The following is a 21,778-nucleotide window of genomic DNA, read 5'->3' as shown; positions in this document are numbered from 1 at the left end:
TTATTACTTACCGGCTTTACTTTACGATCATGGCATAGCGTTTAGTAATGTACTTTGGTGTTTTCAGAAAATATGATTTTATTATTGGTGTAGAACCATACATTGTACAAAAACATACAACTCAAAATTACATACTAGCAAAATTACAAACCTAACTTACAAACGAAAGAGGAAGACAATATTATACCCTTGCTAGAGCACTAGGAGTATATGAGAGAAAATTGCTGCAGAGGATCACAAATATAATTTGAAAAGGTTACCACAAGAGAAAATGTTTGAGAACCTCTGCTCTCATTTCGCAAACCTAAATTTTATGCCGCGATATAGGTAGTCCTACTTATCAGTTGCCACTTGCCAGCTCCCTCCTTCCGCCAAGCTTTTGGCTATTTCCGGCATGGAATCCACATTCGAGTATGACATGCAGTTGTAAATGATAACAGGATATCCATTTCGACTATTGCCTCGACCCCGTTTCTTTATTACATCTACAATAATGATTTAAAGAGGTCACCCATAACATTATCCAGCCTAGATGAAAAATAGAGCTTGTCGCTCCGTCTTGAAATGTTTTGAACTAGCAAGATTTATTTTGAACTAGCGTCCCAGCTTCGGGTAGATACAAAAATACAAATTTAGAATTGACTTTATTAATTGAATAGCCTAAAAAGATTTTACGAAACATAATTTTAACAACAGCTATGCTTGAAGCTCCGTTTAGAAAACTAAAAGAAAGACTTGCCGTAAATACTTCATCTATCATATTCTATCGTCTGTTGATTATGAATTTTAGAATATTATTAATATTTTCATGATATAGATTGATTTAGGGCGCCTACATTTGTCACATCTCTAGTACATCTCTACAATAATTTACAGTCTATAAAATTGAATCTGATCCAGCATTCGACAAGAGTCAAACGTAAATATTTACATACTAACGTTTTAACCCAGGATATGGTTTTAGTAAATATCTTGTGATCATTAATTAAATGGTAGAGTAAATGACATACGAAATAAAGTGGACATTGAATGATGGGAGCTACATTAGGCGCGGATGTCGGCCCACCGCTTTACTAATTACCACCTTCGATATTAAATAGGCACGTAATAAGTAATAACTGACGAAATACTCAACTAGGTACTGTTTGAATTCTAATGTGTAACGACGTACGCTCATGTTGGGCAACCATGGACTATGATGAACAACTATGTTCATTGTTCATCAGTCGTCACCATGTTTGTGAAGCTGTCACTGTCACCATGTTTATAGCATGCACATTGCATAATCGACGATTTTAGGCAAACATAGTCGAATAATATTATGCCTCTTTACACGTTCGCAATCGCTTGTATTGCTCCATCATTGGTATGCCTTATTTGCAGATATGACCAGATTTTTATATCACATTCAGTAAAATGACGAAAAAGACAGTTTTTTACTTTAGTAGGGGTGAAATTAAAAAATAATTAAGATTATTGCCTATTGGATAAAATGAACTAATGTAAGTTTTAACATGAAACCAATGCCAAAAGGCACTAACTGTACTAATAAGTTATACGTGGGAGAGCCATGCTTCGGCACGAATGGGCCGGCTCGACCGGGGAAATACCACGTTCTCACAGAAAACCGGCGTGAAACAGCGCTTGCGCTGTGTTCCGCCGATTGAGTGAGTTTACCGGAGGCCCAAATCCCTTCCTTTTCCCTTCCCTATTACCCTATTCCTTAAAAGGCAGATCTTCTGATGCTGCGAGTGTCCATGGGCGACGAAGTTGCTTTCCATCAGGTGACCCGTTTGCTCTTGCCCTCTTATTTCATAAAAAAAGTACAGTTAGTGCCTTTTGGCATGCCATATAGTATTTTAAAGCTCTGTTACCTAAATTAAGTAGGATCGATAACGGGTTTGGCTAAACAGCGTACCTAAACCACACTTTATTAGGTTTAAAGTTTAAACTCTGTATTCAAATTGATTTTATCAAGGAAAACATAACAAACAAACTGTACTCTACTTTCCTGCTAGACGTTATTGGGTAATGTTCTATTTTTAACCGACTTCGGAAAAGCTTAGGCACGAATGGGCCGGCTCGACCGGAGAAATACCACGTTCTCACAGAAAACTGGCGTGAAACAGCGCTTGCGCTGTGTTTCGCCGAGTGAGTGAGTTTACCGGAGGCCCAATCCCCTACCCTATTCCCTTCCCTCCCCTCCCCTATTCCCTGCCCTTCCCGTCCCTACCCTCCCCTATTACCCTATTCCCTCTTAAAAGGCCGGCAACGCACCTGCAGCTCTTCTGATGCTGCGAGTGTCCATGGGCGACGGAAGTTGCTTTCCATCAGGTGACCCGTTTGCTCGTTTGCTCCCTTATTTCATAAAAAAAAGGAGGAACCGCCTTAAAAAGTGTGAAGATTGAGTAGAGAAATCGTTGAATTTTAGGAAAATTCTGTAAAAGCCACTATTGAAATTTATTTATGTGAATACTTTTTGTGAGTTTACGATTTTTTGTTTAAAAATAATTTTCCATCAAATGCATGCTAAAGAAATATATTTTCCTCCTGTCTCAATGCAGGTTTTTGTAAATCGATGCAAGTTTAATTTGGAATTTATTTTTAAATATTGAAGAAACACAAAACCAACTAAATCGACTTAAATCGTCGTATACTCCTAAATACCTAGGTATTTTCTTATTGTCCATTTCGCCATATATATCCGATACTATTTCCAGATTTCTAAGAGCTTTTTCCCTGTCAAGCGCGTGGCATGACAGGAAAACATCTACGAAATAATAGGATGCGCCCGCAACATTCGCGCGCAGGCGATGACACGCATGACAGGAAAAGTGCCTTTAGTACAGATTTTCCTCCATACTAATTTCCTTTTCTGTGTTAAAGCGATGGCGCATTTACTGTTTACATACTTACCCGAATCATCACAACGCATTGTCTTCGAATTTGCGCTTTGCCTAATCTTTATTCAAGTCATCATAATCATATACCGTCATTTTACCGAGAAGTATAATTACTCAACCCACAATATCTTTAATATATTTCATTCGATAATGCCGATATGGGGATTTTGCCATAGGCATCGCAGGCGTCATGTCACTTGGCGTCTGGCGATACATCAAATCTCATACAAATTTTGATTTCTACTTATGTATCAAAGTTATCGAATGCAAATCGTCGTAGTATCCAGGCTCTTAAGTTTAGAATGAAAATGAAAACTTGTATGTTATACCGGCAAATGCGTGCCAAGGATGTACAATTCAATAGTCAATAATTGATACTTGATCTCGACGCCTTTCACTGTGTGTGGGCTACAAGTTACAACTACGGACCGTTCTAAGATATTCTACCTTAAATTGTCCATGATAGTAAATCTTATGTCTTTGGCATTAAGGCCTAGCGACCGGTATTCTCAAAACTCGAATGTCGCTTCCCGGACTGTATCATTTGCAATACACGCATGCACGATTGAGTCAAAGGAGATACAAACTGCGGATAGAATCAACATAATTCGAGGTTTAGTATTGGATCCTTGTCAGGGGCAAAATAACTGGTCGGACTACTCAGTGCCATTACTTTCAGTCCATTGTCATTAAAATCATAGTTTATTCATTCATTATTCAAATTTTAACGCGCTGTTATAAATTATACGGTCTGTCCACCACAGACTTATGTTGACTTTGACCCATATTTTAACTAAACGCTGTAACCAATTTAGAAAAATAACTGAGAGAAAATTTCAAGGTTTTCAAGGCACAATTTGTTAAGCTATTCGTGGCAAAAAAGTGGAATATCCAGCCTAATATTAATATATATAAAGACAAGACGATCTACTTCCCGGTTATTAAAATAATCTTTTGGTTGTTATATTTTTAAAACATCGACGTAAGAGCAAAATGTTTTTGTTGTTATGGATTTTAACTATTTTTGTACATCGGTCGTTCGTAAGTAGGTCTTTTATTTTAGCCAAGACTCTCGACTAAATAATAGATTAGTCACTATAGTCACTACTGTACATTAAATAAATTTTGTGTCATGTGTACTATAATAATTATTCACCCTTTTTTTAAATAATATATGGTTGCGATTTATTAAATATTATGTTTATTAAATAAGTTATTAACGCCAGAATATTAGGATTCAGAGCCCTCGTTCAGTAATTTCGGCAGCAATATCATTTGAAATTAATCCCACCAAAACATTAAATGTAAAAAGGAGCCAAGCAAAATATTGCATAGCCATGCAATATATCCATCGTAAAAAGTTTTCAGATCACATTCAAGCCAAGCCTTCAACTTATTTTGTTATTTAAATCAACATTCAGTGAATTTATAAATAGTTTTCTTTATTTTATAATTATTATAGTGGCTCGGCAAATGAAGTCGAAACTCATTTTTAATGTTCTTGCAAAGCCACAAACATAAAAATGTTTTCTTTTATTTAATAAAGTTATATTATACTTTTCAGTTTTTAGGTTTCCTTGCCCAAAGGATGAAAACGGGAGCCTATTCCTGATGAGTCTAGACTTCGCTGTCTCGCTGTCTGTCTGTCGACCGTCCGTGTATCACGAGGCTAGATCTCGAGAACCGCAATAGCTAGATATTTTAATTTTTTACAAATTATGTACTTTTGTATTTAATTATGTATTTAAATAAATGATTAATCGGGGGTCTCATACAACAAACACGTTTTTTTTGCCCTTTTTTGCTCTATATCCATAATGGTAAAAGTAAGGTTTTTAAAAATTTCAGAAAATACTTAATTGTATTTCAACTTTAATAATAAATAATAAAAAGTACATAAACTTGTGATTTAAGGGCAAGTCTCATACAAATTTACGGCACGGAACCCTATGTACGCTAGTCCGACTCGCACTTGGCCAGTTTCATAATTTTTCCTTTCATTGTGGATAACGACCTACCTTGTTGCCAAATTTCAAGGTTCTAAGTCTGCTAGAAGTACCTTAGAATTTTGATGATCTGTCAGTCAGTGAGTAACAAAATGTAGTAACTTTGATCATCCGTAACTATTAAACTATTTATCGAAATGTTATGTAATTTGGAGGTTAAGCTAGTTTTAATACTTGCTCCTAGTCACCGAAATTCTAAATCCCTAGCTTTGTTAACATCGAAAATAAAGGGAGTGTGAAAAAGCCGCGAACCGCTTCGAGAAAACTATGCTACGGCCGTGCCTTTGCTAAAAAGCTTGGCTGGAGCACTGCCGTGCTCCCAGAAAATGTATGGAATTTGTCACTAAACATCGCAAGCGCCATGTCACGTCTTGGCGAATGGCGACGCAATGGTACATATATATTCTTCTAATTTAACTTCGAAATTAGCGATTATAAGGTCGGCCATAGACAGACTGCATCTTGCAGTCGAAACCGACTGCACGATATTATGGTCCGTCTATGGTCGGCTTAAGTTGCCTTTGCCCAGCAGTGGGACAGCATAGGCTAATAAAAAAAATGTCTAAAAGATATTGAGGTGGCTTCAATTCGGTAAGGTGAGACCGCACTACCCGACACTTCACGTTCCATGGACCTGACAAGTGACAGTAAAACGTCATTTCTGTGGAAAGTGAAGTGTCGCGTCGTGTCGTGTCACTTAAGTGCGGTCTCGCCTTTAGAGTCGGTATTGTTGCATATTTAAATTGGCAACTGGAAAGCAGAGAATATGTAGAGTGAACGAATTGTGGGGCACATAGGCGGTCACAGCTGATTGCATTCAGCCAGTCGCTTGTGACGTTTACCATTGTTCGATATGCCAACTGGTTTTGAATAAAAACAAGAAAAGCAAACGTTTTAGAAAGCTTGGAACTCTAAACTCTACCTATAAATCATGTTGCACCAAAAGTCCAAAACAAGATCGCACACCAAAGATTTTTTTTTTTAATGAAATAAGGGGCAATCGAGCAAACGGTTCACCTGATGGAAAGCAACTTCTGTCGCCCATGGACACTCGCAGCATCAGAAGAGCTGCAAGTGCGTTGCCGGCCTGTTAAGAGGGAATAGGGTAATAGGGGAGGGTAGGGAAGGGAAGGGAAGGGAATAGTTGAGGGTAGGGAAGGAAATAGTTGAGGGTAGGGAAGGGAATAGTTGAGGGTAGGGAAGGGACTAGGGTAGGGGTTAGGGGATTGGGCCTCCGGTAAACTCACTCACTCGGCGAAACACAGCGCAAGCGCTGTTTCGCGCCGGTTTTCTGTGAGAACGTGGTATTTTTCCGGTCGAGCCGGCCCATTCGTGCCGAAGCATGGCTCTCCCACGTATAATGATGCTATGCTGTTTTAAATTTTTTTCTATGTCTTCAATAATAATCATATGTTTGCTCCTGCTAGTTTCTTTTAGATTTAAAAGTTATGAAGATATTTTAGTCCCGAAAAAGGATATTTATGGAAAAAGGTATTTAAGATTGTATATAACGTACGATTCTCGCGCGATAAATGAACTTCTGCGCTCCTTCTTGCCGGCAATATTTAACAGCATTTAGCAGCCAAGCGTGCTAATTGTTTACTTTGATTGTTTCAGCCAAAATGGTGGTCGGGGAGAACAAACGTTCGACGAACATCATGGACGGTATCGAGAATACCGGGGACGTGCGGCTACACGACCACAGACTGCGTCTAAAACAGAGGTAAGGGCCTTGAATGCCTTGATACACCTACTGAGTAGAGCTGTGCGAGACAGTGCCCTACATAATAAACAACCTTGGCCGAGTGTTTTATTATAATTTTCAAGAACTTTCGATCGAATTATACCAAAACCTATAGTGATTTCAACTTTTTTCGTTACGGATCTTTAGATCACCACTTTTGTAAATATGGTACCAAGTACGGATTGAAGTCTGTATGATATAAAAATAATTTTGAAAATCGGTCCACAAACGGCAAAGTTATTATTGAACGTGCAAAAAATATACAGCCGAATATAATATAGAACCTCTTCCCTTTTTGAAAGTCACTAAAAGTGAATTACATTAATACGGTTTCTATCATACTGCTAAGTGTCCCATCGGAATTTTAATCACCGTTCGTCATGGTATTTTCACTATTTTCATGGTTAGGGTGGTAAATTAATATGGAACACATGTCTTTTTTTTACTGAAACACATGTAGATAAATAAGCTATTGTCATGCAGATATGTAATTATTTTTTAAGAATTTCTAATTTCATACCATTAGGCTATATCGTGTTTTGTATAAAGTTAAGCGTAGTGAAACGTTCGTTTTCATACCATGCGACTATTAATTATACTGATGCAATTATCATCCATACTTAAATTATAAATGCGAAAGTCTGAAAATGTCGGTATAGACTGTAGTCTATACAGACATTTTCAGACTTTGAGAGTTGTTATGGACAGGGCCTGTAGGCCCTGTCCATAACAACTCTCAGAAGTCAGAACTCTTTATGCTTAAAGAAATGGAATAAAAGGTATTTAGATATTTAGAATCTCGGAAAGGAAATAAATGGAAAGGTTTTATATCAAAACTAGATGTTGCGCTGAAACTCGTTTATCGCGCGAGAACCATACATTTTTCCGGAATAAAGTGTACTAAAGCCGTTCTCGGGGCTCAAAGTATCTCTATGCCAAGCATCAAAATCGGTTAAGGTGTCGATCTCGGCAAGAATGTGGCTTCCGCATGCATAACTGTGCTGTGTGGTAACAGACAGAAAAATAAGTATTTAACCAAACATTTATCGCATTTTTTTTTGGATAATCTGCCTCGCGTAATTGCGACTGTGGTAGATAAGTCAGTCTTCCGTCTTTTCATGCGAGAAGCATGCGCCAGGAAAACTGTGGTCAAGCATGCACGTGTGGTAGGCGCCTAGCGGTCTATGTGTGAAGAAGTAACAGCCAGACAAACATTTTCTCATTTATAATATTAGGCGTCCATTACACGGTAGGTTTTGCTGTCAGTTTTACCACAGTCATGGCTGTAACTGATGGATAACCTACCGTGTAAGAGCGTGACAGACGGTTGCAACCGTTGCATGAAGTTGATTGACGAACAGCTGGATGTCTTGGTTTTTGCTTCATGCAACCATCAGTCACGAATTTTGAGTGACTGTTGTCACATCTGACAAAATAGGAAAAAAATTAGAAACGTATACCTTTGAAAATGTTGGCTTTGACTGACATAAAACTGAATACAATTGAGTGACCATCTAATATCATTCGTCAGTCCATCAGTCACCATCAGTCAAACATAATTCATGATTGACGGAATTGACTGTCGCTTGCATGAGCGTGTAATGGATGCCATAGTGTGGATTTTACAGTTGTTGCGCGATAAACGAATTTCTGTGCAAAGAAGTTATGACTGTAGAGAATACTAGCGTCCTACATTTTCACAGCGTTTCGATTTATGCACCTACGCTTACCACTCCGAGTGCCCGTAGGTGTAAAGGTTGGGAGTGACGTCACCGCTGACCGTTACTGATATGCCATTTGGTCTGATATTGTTCGGAAACAAAAGGTTTTAGGACCATTTGGACACCAAGGATTTTGACCCCGAGATCATTCTGCTATAATTTATCAAGCATGCAATCGACATCCGAATACAAGGTCATTATTAGTAGAAATTTTGAAATATTGAAGATATGAGTGGTTGTTTTGATCAATAAAATGTAGAGTTCGATTTAAATGACAATGAGGAATGATATAAGAGCGTTGAAACCAAGCCAGTTACACGTGAGTGATTTTATGCCTAAGTGTGTGCGCAGTAAACAAGAGCACTCTCTATTCCTTTTATAACACTCTCATAACACTGTAGGGCGGAAGACCGACGCAACTATTGAACGAACAAATGAAATGAAAGATTTCTGAGTGCATTTTTCAGTGGATCCGCATAACATGCGGGATATATTCAGTGTTGTAACAAGTAACAACGTAATTGTGCCAATGCCAACTGATTCGTATGCTTTATGTACGGTCGTAAAGAGATTCCGCTGCGTTCGTATGTGAATGTTATGTGGACTATGGCATAAAAATCTTGACCGTCTTCTAATTAACCTTGCATTTTATAATCAAAATAAGAAAATAATTCGTACGCAACGTTATTTATCTTGTATTTATTAAGATTGTAGACACTTAAAACTCTACCTTTAGGCAATGGAAGTTGGAACTCTACTCTCTTCACTCTGATTTCCTCCTGAATTATTTTCTTTTCAACCAATGAGGTTTTTTACGTGTAACACTAGAACTTTTAGACCTAGTCCATACATGATAACTTTTTGCTTCATAATATACCAGTGCGTGGTATGCTTTAGCTACGTTTCACAACAACCCTTGGTATGACTAAATGTAAATTTTGCATTGAGATTTAAACACAACGCTAATATCACTTTACATTGCAGGTGCAAAATCCGTAATCAAATATTAACCCTTAAATTATATCATCGTTTAACGCCAAGCCGCAAAATGCGATTGTACAGTGGGTAAACTCGACAGATCCGGATCTTATTGCTACGATAATAAAGTCCAAAATGTAGTCCTAAATTTGCAGTGCATTCAACGTATTAGCGTGGGTGCCATTTTATTTCCATTTAATGTTTATATTATCTGCTTTAGACCCAGTTTCATCAAGCAATGTTAAATAAATAATGGCTCGTTAAATCAGTTAACGGCCTGTTAGAGCTATCGAGCGTTCCACCATACGCTAATGTCATGTCAAATCGTCTAACACGGTGTTAAATTTTAATCCCCGCTGGGAAGGTCCGTTAAATATATAACAGGCCGTTATAGTAGGGGAGGTCGCGCTCATTTTAAAAAGTCATTTCATACCGAGCGAATATCGTAACAATAATACTATTCTATTAATACCACCAAATTAAAATATCAGTGATATTTTAATTTGGTCGCATTATCTACCAGATGACCAGATGACAAATGTATGCGATATGAATAAGGTGAAAATGACACATTGCAGCCAACATGTCGTATTAAACTTGTACATTGCAATTTCGTCGCCTTATAACAAGAACGAACGAATTGAATCTTATTCACTCGTTGTTCACTTAACATTGCCTTTACTAATCCGCTGTTAAATTTTTACTGTGGGACATAAGTATTTTAACAGTCTGTTTAATTTTCCTGTAGTGTTCTGTTTAATGCCTTGTTAGGATTTAACAAACAGAGGTTGGTGAAATTGGGTCTTATTGTAAGATGCGGTTAAGGAACAGATGGTCACATACTCATGATGATGAAGTATACACGTCGGTAATTTACCAAGAAAAGCTTTACATTACCCGTTTCTTTGAAGTAAACTCTTTTGGTTATTCATACAAGACCCTTAATTATTTCTTAAGATTTCTTGCGCTGTGAAGTAAGACGGCTTTTTATACAAGAGTACTAGAAAATAAACGTTTATTTTTAAATGTTATGATGTCGTGTACGAAATGATTTATCTAACGACCGCGGTATAATGAGATTTAGTACTTAAGTCTTGAATTTGTTATTGATAGAAGCCGTAAAAGTAATGATTTATGTCATGTGACCAACTCTTTCTGGAGCACACTCTATCATTCTGTATTAGCAGCTAGTGCTTTTCAAGAGCACTCGATTAGTGCTATAATGTTAAGACTTATGAGTTATGACAACAGTGAAGTGTATAAAATATAGTTTATACTTAGTTTATACTAACTTTTAAAAGGACTCGGACTTTCTAAAATTCTTAACGACTTTTAAATTAGAGCGAACCACATGGAAGATATTATGGATTTAATGTAGTGTATCAATCAAGACAAAGCGAAGATATTTTTATGTACAAAACAAAAAACTCTTGAGAGAAAAAGTTTTTTTCTTGAACTGGGTTAAACTTTTATTTTTGGCAGTCATTTACATGGAAATAGTTTTTATCGATTTGTAGAGTATTCAATGCCCAGTGTCTGAGTTTTTTCGGTCTTTGAAACCCTTGTGTAGAAAATATTGACTTAACCATCAATCCCCAAGCGGTAGCCGGCTGCCGCATGACAATAATTAAAAATCTATTGTGTTAGTATTGGAGGTGTTAAAGTGATTCCATTCTCTTTCAGATTTGACATAGTAAGAAAATTAGGACAGGGGACGTACGGGAAGGTGCAGCTAGGTATTAACAAGAAGACGGGGCAGGAGGTCGCGATCAAGACCATCAAGAAGTGTAAGATAGAGACAGAGGCGGACTTGGTGCGCATTCGGCGCGAGGTGCAGATCATGTCTTCCGTGAGGCATCCCAATATTGTACATATTTATGAAGGTTAGTAATACAAAGAGTGTTTTTTGAAAAACTAGACTTTGAAAGGAAAATTAAAACTTATTGATCGGGACTTAACGCGACTTATTCAAATAGTAATGCTGCTACGAGTACGGAGTACGTACATACTTTTTCTCGACGTTTCTTAAAGTCCCGATCAATAAGTTTTAATTTTTTTTTTCATTTATTGAAGTTAACAAACAGTGTAGTGTAGTGTTTAAAATGTTATCTTTGAAAGGGTAAATTTAAAGCAAGCTTCTGGGCTATGTCTGGGATAGAAGTCGCTTCTGATATATCAGAAGTGAGTAGCGACTTCAGTCGTATTACTGCTTGCTCTATAGAGCGAGAGTTAAAAAAATTTCACTAAATTTTTGCTTTGAAATCCTTTGAAATTAAATAAAACAATTTAAAACCACAATTTTTGCAATACTAATGCTCTGCGAGTACATCTCTAATTGTAGTAAATTTTAAAAAGGACCATGTTATTCCTACCAATATAAAGAAGTTCAAAAAGTCTTACCAAAAACATGAAATTTAGAGTACCTATAATTTGTCCTAATCTTTTGGGCAATCTATAAAACAATAGTTACTAAACATTTCAATTAAAAGTACATTTCCGTAAATGTATCGTCAACGGCTCTACATTTTTTACGAAGCTACGAAGGTCAATGATTTGTCTGACCTTTGTATTGGCTACGTTTCAGAACAATGACCTTTGAAAATGTATCGTTATTTTTAAATTAAGACACAAATTTTCCATATTATGTATTTATGATGTTCCTTTTATTCGAACACATAATAGCGCACTATTGCACTTTACGTTTTTAAAAGTTATTAACATAGCAAGAGCAGTCACTAATTTGCGAAGATCGTTTGAACACTATGGACTGTTTTCCTAGAAAATAAATATAAGAAACTCAGTAGTGACGTTATAGGCGACCGCCCAGGGCGACTGATAAAAGGGGCGCCGAAGACAGATGCAAACGGTCAGGATTTTTAACTCTACCAGCATCCTGATGCCTGGGCGCCGAAGAAATCTCGCCCAGGGCGCTGGTAGTGCTAAAACCAGCTGACAGAGAATAAAACATCGAAAGTGTACATCTGTCGGCAACAGTAGCTACATTAGAATCTATAAAATCTAGAATCTAGATCATTTAGGATGTATCGGTCTCATTTTGCTATATTTACGAATATTAGACGCATTAACGTTTAATGTTTGTTAATTTATTAAATCATTACTAATATTATGTTGACGTAGGTGGAACATCACTGATGCACATTTCCACATTTCCGTGAATATTTAATTTGAAATTAGCCACGGCTAAAATATGGTTTAAAGCCATAAAGTTAATTATGGCCATCCCACGAACAATATTTTGAAACACATCTTTAAGATCTATAAAACTTTATTCTTATTTTGAAATTACTAATTTTAAATTTGTTTTTTTTTTCAGTATTTGAAAATAGTGAGAAAATGATTCTTGTAATGGAGTACTGTTCCGGAGGGGAGCTGTACGACTACCTTAGTCAGAAAAAAGTATTAGAAGAAGAAGAAGCTAGGAGGTTTGTTATATATTTCTAATAGGGGATTGTTGGGGCAAGATAGTTCTTGTTGACAAGACGACAATAATAATAATCTAAGATAATAGCTCATGCGTTGAACCATAGGCAACTCCTCTTGCCCGGTAGGGCAATATAAACAAGTATGAGACGGTAGTCTCATGCTTGTTTATTATACAGTCATAGTTTGAGATGGGGTAAGAGAAATTTTCAATATGGTCTGGATCTTTTTCCCTCAATGCACTATATTTTGTAATTAATTATTTATCTTGTAATCAATACAAATGTGTAAATAAAATTTTCTTTTGTTTTCAGGTTATTTCGCCAAATAGCGACCGCAGTATACTATTGCCATATACATAAGATATGCCACAGAGATTTAAAGTTAGAAAACGTGTTGTTAGACGACACGGGTAGTGCTAAGGTAATTTTTTTTTCTATATTACTTAAAATACGTGCCATTGAAATCTCATGGTGCTCCTGTCATTCCGAAATCTATAGAAAGAGACGCAGTTAGACTGTCCCTTATACATATTATAAAGTGGTTTAATCGGTTGTTGCATTACATCAATTTAATGATATGGACTATCCATAGATTACCATTAGACCATAGTAGGCAGCACCATCTTAGTCTATGTATGGACCGGCTGTGCAATTTAACTGTCTATTATAAAGCCCTCCTGCTGGGTTGAGCGTTAATATAATATCAATAATCTTGCTTTAATGTGAGCTTTTACCGCATAATGACTAAAGGTTATCAAAATTGGCAATTTATTGAAACCGTTCATTTTTCGGGATAAAAAGTATCCTATGACCTTTCCCAGGACTCGAAGTATCTCCAAACCAAATTTTAGCAAAATCGGTACTGTGGTTTGAGCGTGAAGAGGTAACAGACAGACACACTTTCGCACTTATAATCTATACTAATATTATAAAGCGGAAGAGTTTGTTTGTTTGAACGCGCTAATCTCAGGAACTACTGGTCCGATTTGAAAAATTCTTTCAGTGTTAGATAGCCCATTTATCGAGGAAGGCTATAGGCTATATTTTATCACGCTAATACTAATAGGAGCGAAGAAATAGAGGAAAGTGTGGAAAAAAACGGGGGAAAATTATTTGAAAGAGCTTATTTGAACGCGCTAATCTCAGGAACTACTGGTCCGATTTGAAAAATTCTTTCAGTGTTAGATAGCCTATTTATCAAGGAAGGCTATAGGCTATATTTTATTGCGCTAAGACTAACAAGAGCGAAGAAATAGAGAAAAGTGTGGAAAAACGGGAGAAATTATTTGAAATGGCTTATTTGAAAGCGCTAATCTCCGTAACTCAGTAGTTCCGGAGATTAGCGCTTTCAAATATAATAAATAATCGGAGTAAAAAAATAATCGGACCAGTGTCAGATTTCAAAAATTCTTTCAGTGTTAGATAGCCTATTTATCGAAAAAGGCTATAGGCTATATTTTATCACGCTAAGACTGATAGGAGCGAAGAAATAAAGGAAAATGTGGAGAAAAACGGGGGAAATTATTTGAAAGGGCTTATCTCACGAACTACTGGAGCAATTTTTCTGTTATTTGGCACAGATAAGAAGTAGACCACGTGAAGGATCATAGGCTATTTTTTGTGGACTAATTTGTCTGTGAAATATCTAATTTACGCGGGTGAAGCTGTGCGTAACGTTATATTTCACGTGGTCACGACATCACGCGTAAACGGCTGGACCCATTTCGCTGAAATTTGATATTAAGATACTTTGAGGCCCGAAAAAGAACATAGGTTATATTTTGTCCCGGAAAAATGTACGGTTACTGCACTATATACTTTTATGATTTAAACGCATAAACTATTAAATCTATTTTGATGGAATTTGGTATGGAGATACTTCGAGTCTCGGGAAAGGACAAGGAATACTAATTTTGTCCCGGAAAATGTACGGTTCCCACACAATATACCTTTCTGATTTGCGCGTAAACGACTCAATCGATGTACGGGAACAACTTTCAAAACAACGGCAACAGCTAGTATTATATAAGTAGGTATGGATGAAAATTTTGACTTCCTCTAACCAACTACAATTATATATGTAGTTACATGGTAAACAGTAAACTACAAACTATTATAGCCTTTGCGTTAAGGACAATACTGCCTGCGTGCGATAGACGGTGGACGATATGGCACAATAATTAATTTACATAGAGGTCGAGGAGAGGTACGAATTACGATAGATCTGAAATGACCGACTAATAATGTTTCTTCACATTATATGGTTGAAGAATGAAGAAGTTCAATGAAGCCATGTTGTTGTTTAAAAATTAATAAGCTTAACTATATTATGTACTTATTAAATTATTTACTACTAGAGGACGTCCGTAAGACCATTGCGCTAAAATTGTTTTATCGCTCGGGGATCGTACATTTTTCCGAGATAAAATGTGTCCTACGTTCTTTCCCGGGACTTGAAGTATCTTCATACCCAGCAAAATCGTTTCAGTGGTTAGGGGAGGAGGTAACAAGCAGACTGACAGTCAGACATTATAATATGTAATTTGCTAAATTCACTATAATTTTATAACAGATAGCAGACTTCGGTCTGTCGAACGTGTTCAAAGAGACGTCGCTACTGTCGACGTTTTGCGGGTCGCCGCTGTACGCGTCGCCGGAAATTGTCAAAGGAACGCCGTATATAGGACCCGAGGTATGTGATTCACTTTCTAATGCTTTGTATGCAGACTACAGAGTATCTGCTAATACTATGAGCTGTTTGTTGTACGATTTTGTATGAGTTAGGTTGTGCAAGCTTTTTATTACAAAGGAAGAGAAAATATTGAAATGTCTAAAAATTGTTTGAATTTTTAACTTTATTAATTACATATTTAGTAAACTACTTTTTTTAACATCGCCTGCACTGTCCTATGGCAGTGAAAACCTTGAGTAAATTAGGAACTTACTGTAGACGATTCTTTTAGTTACTTATCTAAAAGAATGGTCCAAAATTTAACAGGCCGAAAGGGCCAAAAACAACTTTCTGTCCGTCAATATAGTCAAGAAAGTATTTATACTATATAGTATATAGCGTTCTATACTTAGTCATGGTACTTTATGATATTACTATTTAAGTAATAGCTTTTAAAACCTACATACCAAATTCTTAAATACATGTAAGTATGACATTCATAAGGTGTACATACAATGTTGGTCTTAGATCTATCTAATTCTCAATTTCTACCTCTTCTGTCTTGTTTACAAATGCGCAATTTCAACGTATTTATTGTTACAGGTGGACTGTTGGTCTCTGGGTGTGTTGCTGTATACTCTAGTCTACGGCGCGATGCCGTTCGATGGATCCAACTTCAAGCGTCTAGTCCGACAAATCAGCAACGGAGATTACTATGAACCCAAAAATCCTTCAAGTAAGTATTGTTGTAATAATCTTCAAAAAATATTCCTTTCGAATACTTACCTCTAGTTTTACAAAAAGTACAACACACGTACACAATTTCCGAATGAAACATTTCCGAATCAAACAACTTCGGCACAAATGGGCCGGCTCGACCGGAGTAGTGCCACGGGCTCACCGAAAACACACACATCACAGAAAACCGGCGTGAAACAGCGCTTGCGCTGTGTTTCGCCGAGTGAGTGAGTTTACCGGAGGCCCAATTCCCTACCCTTCCCTATTCCCTTCCTTACCTCCCCTACCCTGTAATCCTATTCCCGCTTAAAAGGCCGGCAACGCACCAGCAGCTCTTCTGATGTTGCATGTGTCCATGGGCGACGGAAGTTGCTTTCCATCAAGTGACCCGTTTGCTCGTTTACCCCTTATTTCATTAAAAAAAAACATATACATATTTTCCTGGGTCATCGGTTGGTTGTTCTAGCTCGTCTAAAAACATAAAGGTAACGTAACGATAATGACAATCCAAACTTGACGACGACGACGACATGTTATAACTTCTGTCGTAACGTCACATAAATTTCCAGCCGCGTCGCCGCTGATCCGCGACATGCTGACGGTGGACCCGCTGAAACGTGCCGACATCGCGTACATCTGTGATCATCCGTACGTATTACTGAAGTTACAACGTAGCATATGCCAATAATAATTGCTCATCCAGTGACATAAAAGGTGAGAACGCACTAGGCCCTAGTGCGTTCTAGGTGACTAGGGTAAATACACTGCAGGGAACGCCGCGACACGAAATGTCAGTGCTTTGGAACGTGAAGAGCCGTGTGGCTCCGCTGCAGCGTAATGTCGCTGAGTGCGGTCTCGCCTTTATGTTTTTTTTGCACTTTGCTGTCCATGTGTTTGTAGTTTGTGACGGTAGCGGTTATTGGCCCTCTGTCAAAAAACTTTACAATATATGAAACTACTTTATAACTGAGTATGCATTAAATAGCTTTGAATTCGTAAAAAGTTGGAGATAAGTCATAATAATTCTAACAGTTACCAAGATTTTTTGTTGAATCTATAATAATAATGTGTCGTTGAGTTTATTTTTTTAAGTTAAAAACAGAATACAGTATACATACACACACAAGCATCCTAGCAGTCACTGTCACTGAACCCAAGACGTACTGCCGTCGTAGGGCTAGTATGCTCGGACATACCATAACACTGCAAGATCACTACACACTATCATCATACACACACACAATAATATAATAAATAATATTGCAATAAAAGTCAGGTCTTATGTGTAAGTAACTCACCTCATCACAAACTTACACATACTGTAGCTGGTTTTAGTGGCTCTGGTGATGCTATTATAATATGTATATTGTATACAGTAATCAGTATATAGTTGTCTACTTTAAAAAAAATGTTTTTTTTTTACTTATAAATACGTATATTTTTTGTTAAAAAGACTTAGAACATATTCATGGTAGTCTGTCTGTAGTAATATCAAATATGTCATTAGCTGGTTAAAATAAGTAATTGAATATTGTTTCCTAGTATTTATGTGCATGATGGAAGAGACTGGTCTCCACGACACAGGGAATCCTAGTGCGGAGATCAGAGTTTATGTAAGATTAGCGTGTAAGTTTCTTTAAGCGAAATAAAGATTTGTTTGTTTGTTTGTTATTATACATTGCGAGCATTTCCGCTGTTCATTGAGCGCTGGTGCCAAGTTAATTAATTTTGACTTTAGTTGGGTGAACGGCGGTTGCGAGACGTCGTGCCTGGAGGTGGCGGAGGCGCTGGCGGCCGAGACGCCGGTGCGGCTCGACCTGCTGCTGTCGCTCGCGCCCGCCGCGCCCTCACACTCCAACAGCGTGCTCGTGCCCGACCAGGTGAGTGAGCGAGTCGTCGCCGTGCGAGCGGGATAGATGTATGCACTTGCTTTACAGCAAAATTTTAGCAAAACTGCAATATATGCTATGTTTTTAAGCAAAGACATAAAAGACGACGTACAAAATAACGTATCACTTATATTACTGTAAGTCTGAAATTCGTAGCAATAGAAGGTGCCCATATGTTTGGTTTGAATTGGGTTTTAGCAGAATACAGTAGCTATTCCAAGATCAATGTAATCAACTTTTTATTTCACTTCGAAATGAAAGTTGATCGGCAACTTTACTTTTAGAACGAGCTGGGGCCGGAGGAGAGCTGCACGGACCTGACCAGCTCCGCGTCCATGCCGGTGGAGCCCAGCAACTCCGCAGAGAAGAGGATACTCGAGCTAGTGGCGGGTGAGTTTCGAGGCCGAATTACCTATTTAGGGTTACTAATGTTTGTCTAAACTCTAAAGTATCGTACCTTCTCTTTAATAAGTACGAAAGACGAAAGAGACAAATAATTATATTTCCTCTATTATGATATACAAGCTTTTTTTCACTACATTGTCACAAAGACGTCTTGCAGCTTAATCTTCAAATTCTTCAAATTCAATTAAATGTTGTTTCTCATATTTTAATTTGCAGAGGGCGGCGAAGATGCCATCAAGCCGTCGCCGACGCGCACGCTGGTGGCGGCCGGCGACTACAAGCGCAAGCTCGACGCCGCCGTGTCCAACAGCGGCCTCGTGCGCAAGAAGGAGCGCGTCGCCAGGTAATGTCGACCTGGCGTTGTCGTATGAACGTCAAAATAATGGCATTACCAACTTTTAAAATTGTAAATAAAAAAAAGTTCAAATGTCAAAATTTTACCCAAAAGCAATGAAATTCATGTTCATCAAAGTTGCGTAATAAGGTGGTTGTGACATTTGTACTGATCAGTTTTTTTTTAGTCAGTGCCACAAAAATCTGATCAGTACAAATATCAAAAACCCTTAAGCCGTTTTTCAAACATTAAAATGTTGACATACTGACGAATTCGAGAAAACTGAATACATACTTCAATAACAAAATGTTTTTTTAATCATTGTAGTTCGGTCAGCGTCCCTCCTTTGTCTCCAGCGCTGCCTGAAGAGGACGCGAAACTGGACTCGCCCCCCACTGACGAGTACCAAGAAACCGTGAGTATAATAATTTTGATCAAAATAAATATAATTAATATTAACTGCATATCAATATAATATGTAATATGTTTTGTCAAAAACGAACAACTAGATCCGCTTAACTGCATTACCAGATCACGCTACATTACGAGATAATTATTACTGTATTTGGTTAATCTAAACACGTTGAAGCTGATCACGTGATTCTAACTGAAACGCGAATAACTTAAGTATTTCGAATTGTGGCTAGTGACATTTTGTTTATAGGAACCCCCGCTGACTCTCAAGTCTTCGGCCACAATAACTATAGCGCCCACGCCGGAACCCGCGCCGGAACCACCCAAGGAACCCGAACCCAAAGTGGAACCCAAAGAAGAAAAGCCAAAAGAAACCCCAAGACCAAAATTAGTTATCAAGAAGAAAACCTCCCCTACAAAATCTGAAGAGAAATCGCCGGAGAAGCTAGAGTCACCGAAGGTATTTTTTACATAATATGTTTATTGTTTCGATCTATGAATGTATGTCCCGTCCATCGCAGCTTAAACCACTCATCATATTTAAATTTTCGCAACGTAATATACGTAGTTGGGTTAAAAATTTCAACATTTTATGTTTGAAAAGGACAAGGAAACAATAAAAGGTTTTCTTTGTCCTTTCCCGGGGACGAAAGTACTATCTTCATTCTTCATACCTTTTAGCAAAATCAGTTCAGCGGGCGTGAGAGTAACAGAAAGACAGACAGACACACTTTCGCATTTATAATATTAGTATGGACTATGGATCATGGATGTCGTCGGGTTATAGTTTTGAGTTTTTTAATATTATTTGCATGTTTTATGTACTTATGAATATTATAATAGAATTCACCTATTTTATATGTATAATATTAAACTTTTACTTTCTCTGACAGATTGATGAATCCAAAACTAATTCGGTATCGTCTACGGCGGAGAAGCTGACTTCGTTGTCGTTGGCGCAGCCCGCCGCGACCACGCCTACCAAGCCCAAGAAGCTGTCTATTGGTAATACTATGTTGCCTAGTTTTTACCTTTTTACTATAAGGACGTACCCAAATTGGTACTGCGAACTGGTGTTTTGAAACTTAGAATTAATTTATCTAGACTAGTGCGCTTTGTGCACGATCCCAATTATTGCAAACATGATAATAAAATATCTACAGTTCAGCTATCGAACAGGGAGGAATTTTAGTCGGAGGACTGACGACGGTCCTTCTTAACCTAACCAGGCCTGTCCCACTCGCGCCTTTAGGTATCGAACTGTAAGTACCCCTTTAAAGGGGCAAATCACAAGGGACTCACAAGCGAGCGGTGACGCGCGCGCATGATTTTTTCGTCGCATATATCTACGTACTGATTTAACCGCTGTGACAATCATTATTAATCTGATAAATATGAACAATTGAAAAATCTCTACCTCTTACGCAATAGAAAGAGAGCGCACATGTAGGCAAATATAATTGTAGGCGCCTAGCACTGCGCGGTCGGAATTTGAACTTTATAGTATCGCAGCAAGAGTTGTTATTTTTTTAAACGGGTTTCACGAGTTGGACTTCTGTTGGTACTACTAATATATATTCTGTGACCTAACATCCGTTAAAAGGGTATTTAATGAGATGCGAATGATTTATTATTACCTTCGTCATAACTCATATGTTACAAAATTGCATTTATGGATTCGTCCAAAAAGTCATCTCAAGTAAAATCTAAAAAAACGAGTTTTCGTTTATCGAATCAATACAGCCCCCCCCCCCCCCCCCCCCCCGATGCACGATCGTCGGAAAGTTCTCACGTGAAAAGTTCTCATATTCTGTCAGTATGTGTTATATTAGGCTCGTTAATATTTTCTAACTACGTGTAATTTGTATCAGGTGGACATGTCGGCAGTTTCAAAGAACAGTTCGAGAGGCGCGCCTCGCTCACGACATCGCCAGAAATCAAAAGAAACATATCAAAACCTGGTAATTCATATCGCTACATGTAGATCGCCAATCATGTATGGTCTTATCCGGTCTAAGATTTAACTAGTTGTAATAAACATGTTAAGTTTTCCTGTTTTAATGTTATGAGAGAGAGAGCGTTACATAGAACGTATTTAACTCTCATTGTTATGCAATATAATAGATCGGCAGGGCTATCACGTAAAAATAGATATCAACAATCCACTAGCAATAATCGTGCGAGCGATTGCTGGGTGTCATGAATGTCACAAACAATGGTGTCATGTATAGTGATCGATTGCAATCGTATTGTTTTGGCTGATACGTGATACGAAATTGCGATTTTGGAGCAATTATCGCGCAATAATTGCTATCGCATTGCTCTCGCAAGATACGTGATACAAAGTAAATAATAATATATAGCAAATAATATACAAATTGGTTGGTAAGTAAGGATATCATTACAAAATCTGTTCCCAACAGAAAAGACAACTTCTTTCACAAAGTCGTTTCTTGGGAAACCATATAAGCGCGTGATTTTGAGAATATATTATTTTCTTATCACGAATAGGCTATTAACTCTTGTCTTAAT

General features: G+C 37.6%; 1 protein-coding gene and 1 long non-coding RNA gene across 9 annotated transcripts in view; one reads left to right on the top strand and one right to left on the bottom strand.

The window, feature by feature from the left end:
- The window catches only part of LOC121731000 (serine/threonine-protein kinase MARK2), a 52,448-nt gene that overhangs the window by 15,075 nt on the left and 15,595 nt on the right, over nt 1–21,778 (top strand). For all 8 annotated transcript variants that reach the window (XM_042120283.1, XM_042120285.1, XM_042120284.1 and 5 more), the window contains exons 2-15: nt 6,527–6,632; nt 11,036–11,235; nt 12,687–12,795; nt 13,108–13,216; nt 15,368–15,487; nt 16,070–16,202; nt 16,774–16,852; nt 17,943–18,084; nt 18,378–18,483; nt 18,715–18,841; nt 19,160–19,247; nt 19,497–19,706; nt 20,140–20,251; nt 21,118–21,207. In XM_042120283.1, coding sequence (XP_041976217.1) covers nt 6,532–6,632; nt 11,036–11,235; nt 12,687–12,795; nt 13,108–13,216; nt 15,368–15,487; nt 16,070–16,202; nt 16,774–16,852; nt 17,943–18,084; nt 18,378–18,483; nt 18,715–18,841; nt 19,160–19,247; nt 19,497–19,706; nt 20,140–20,251; nt 21,118–21,207 — 1,726 coding nt within the window. In that variant the 5' untranslated portion in view covers nt 6,527–6,531. The remainder of the gene's footprint in view (nt 1–6,526; nt 6,633–11,035; nt 11,236–12,686; nt 12,796–13,107; nt 13,217–15,367; nt 15,488–16,069; nt 16,203–16,773; nt 16,853–17,942; nt 18,085–18,377; nt 18,484–18,714; nt 18,842–19,159; nt 19,248–19,496; nt 19,707–20,139; nt 20,252–21,117; nt 21,208–21,778) is intronic.
- LOC121731008 lies at nt 687–17,512 on the bottom strand. Its single transcript, XR_006036176.1, has 3 exons — nt 17,312–17,512; nt 14,936–14,938; nt 687–701 (listed from the first exon to the last, which is right to left on the bottom strand). It is a non-coding gene; the product is annotated as an uncharacterized LOC121731008 (long non-coding RNA).

The sequence above is a fragment of the Aricia agestis genome, chromosome 10 (genome assembly GCF_905147365.1).
Source record: "Aricia agestis chromosome 10, ilAriAges1.1, whole genome shotgun sequence".
In the NCBI taxonomy this organism is placed as follows: Eukaryota; Metazoa; Arthropoda; class Insecta; order Lepidoptera; family Lycaenidae; genus Aricia; species Aricia agestis.
The sequence above is the reverse complement of the archived record's forward strand: the minus strand, read 5'-3'. Positions and strand labels throughout refer to the sequence as shown.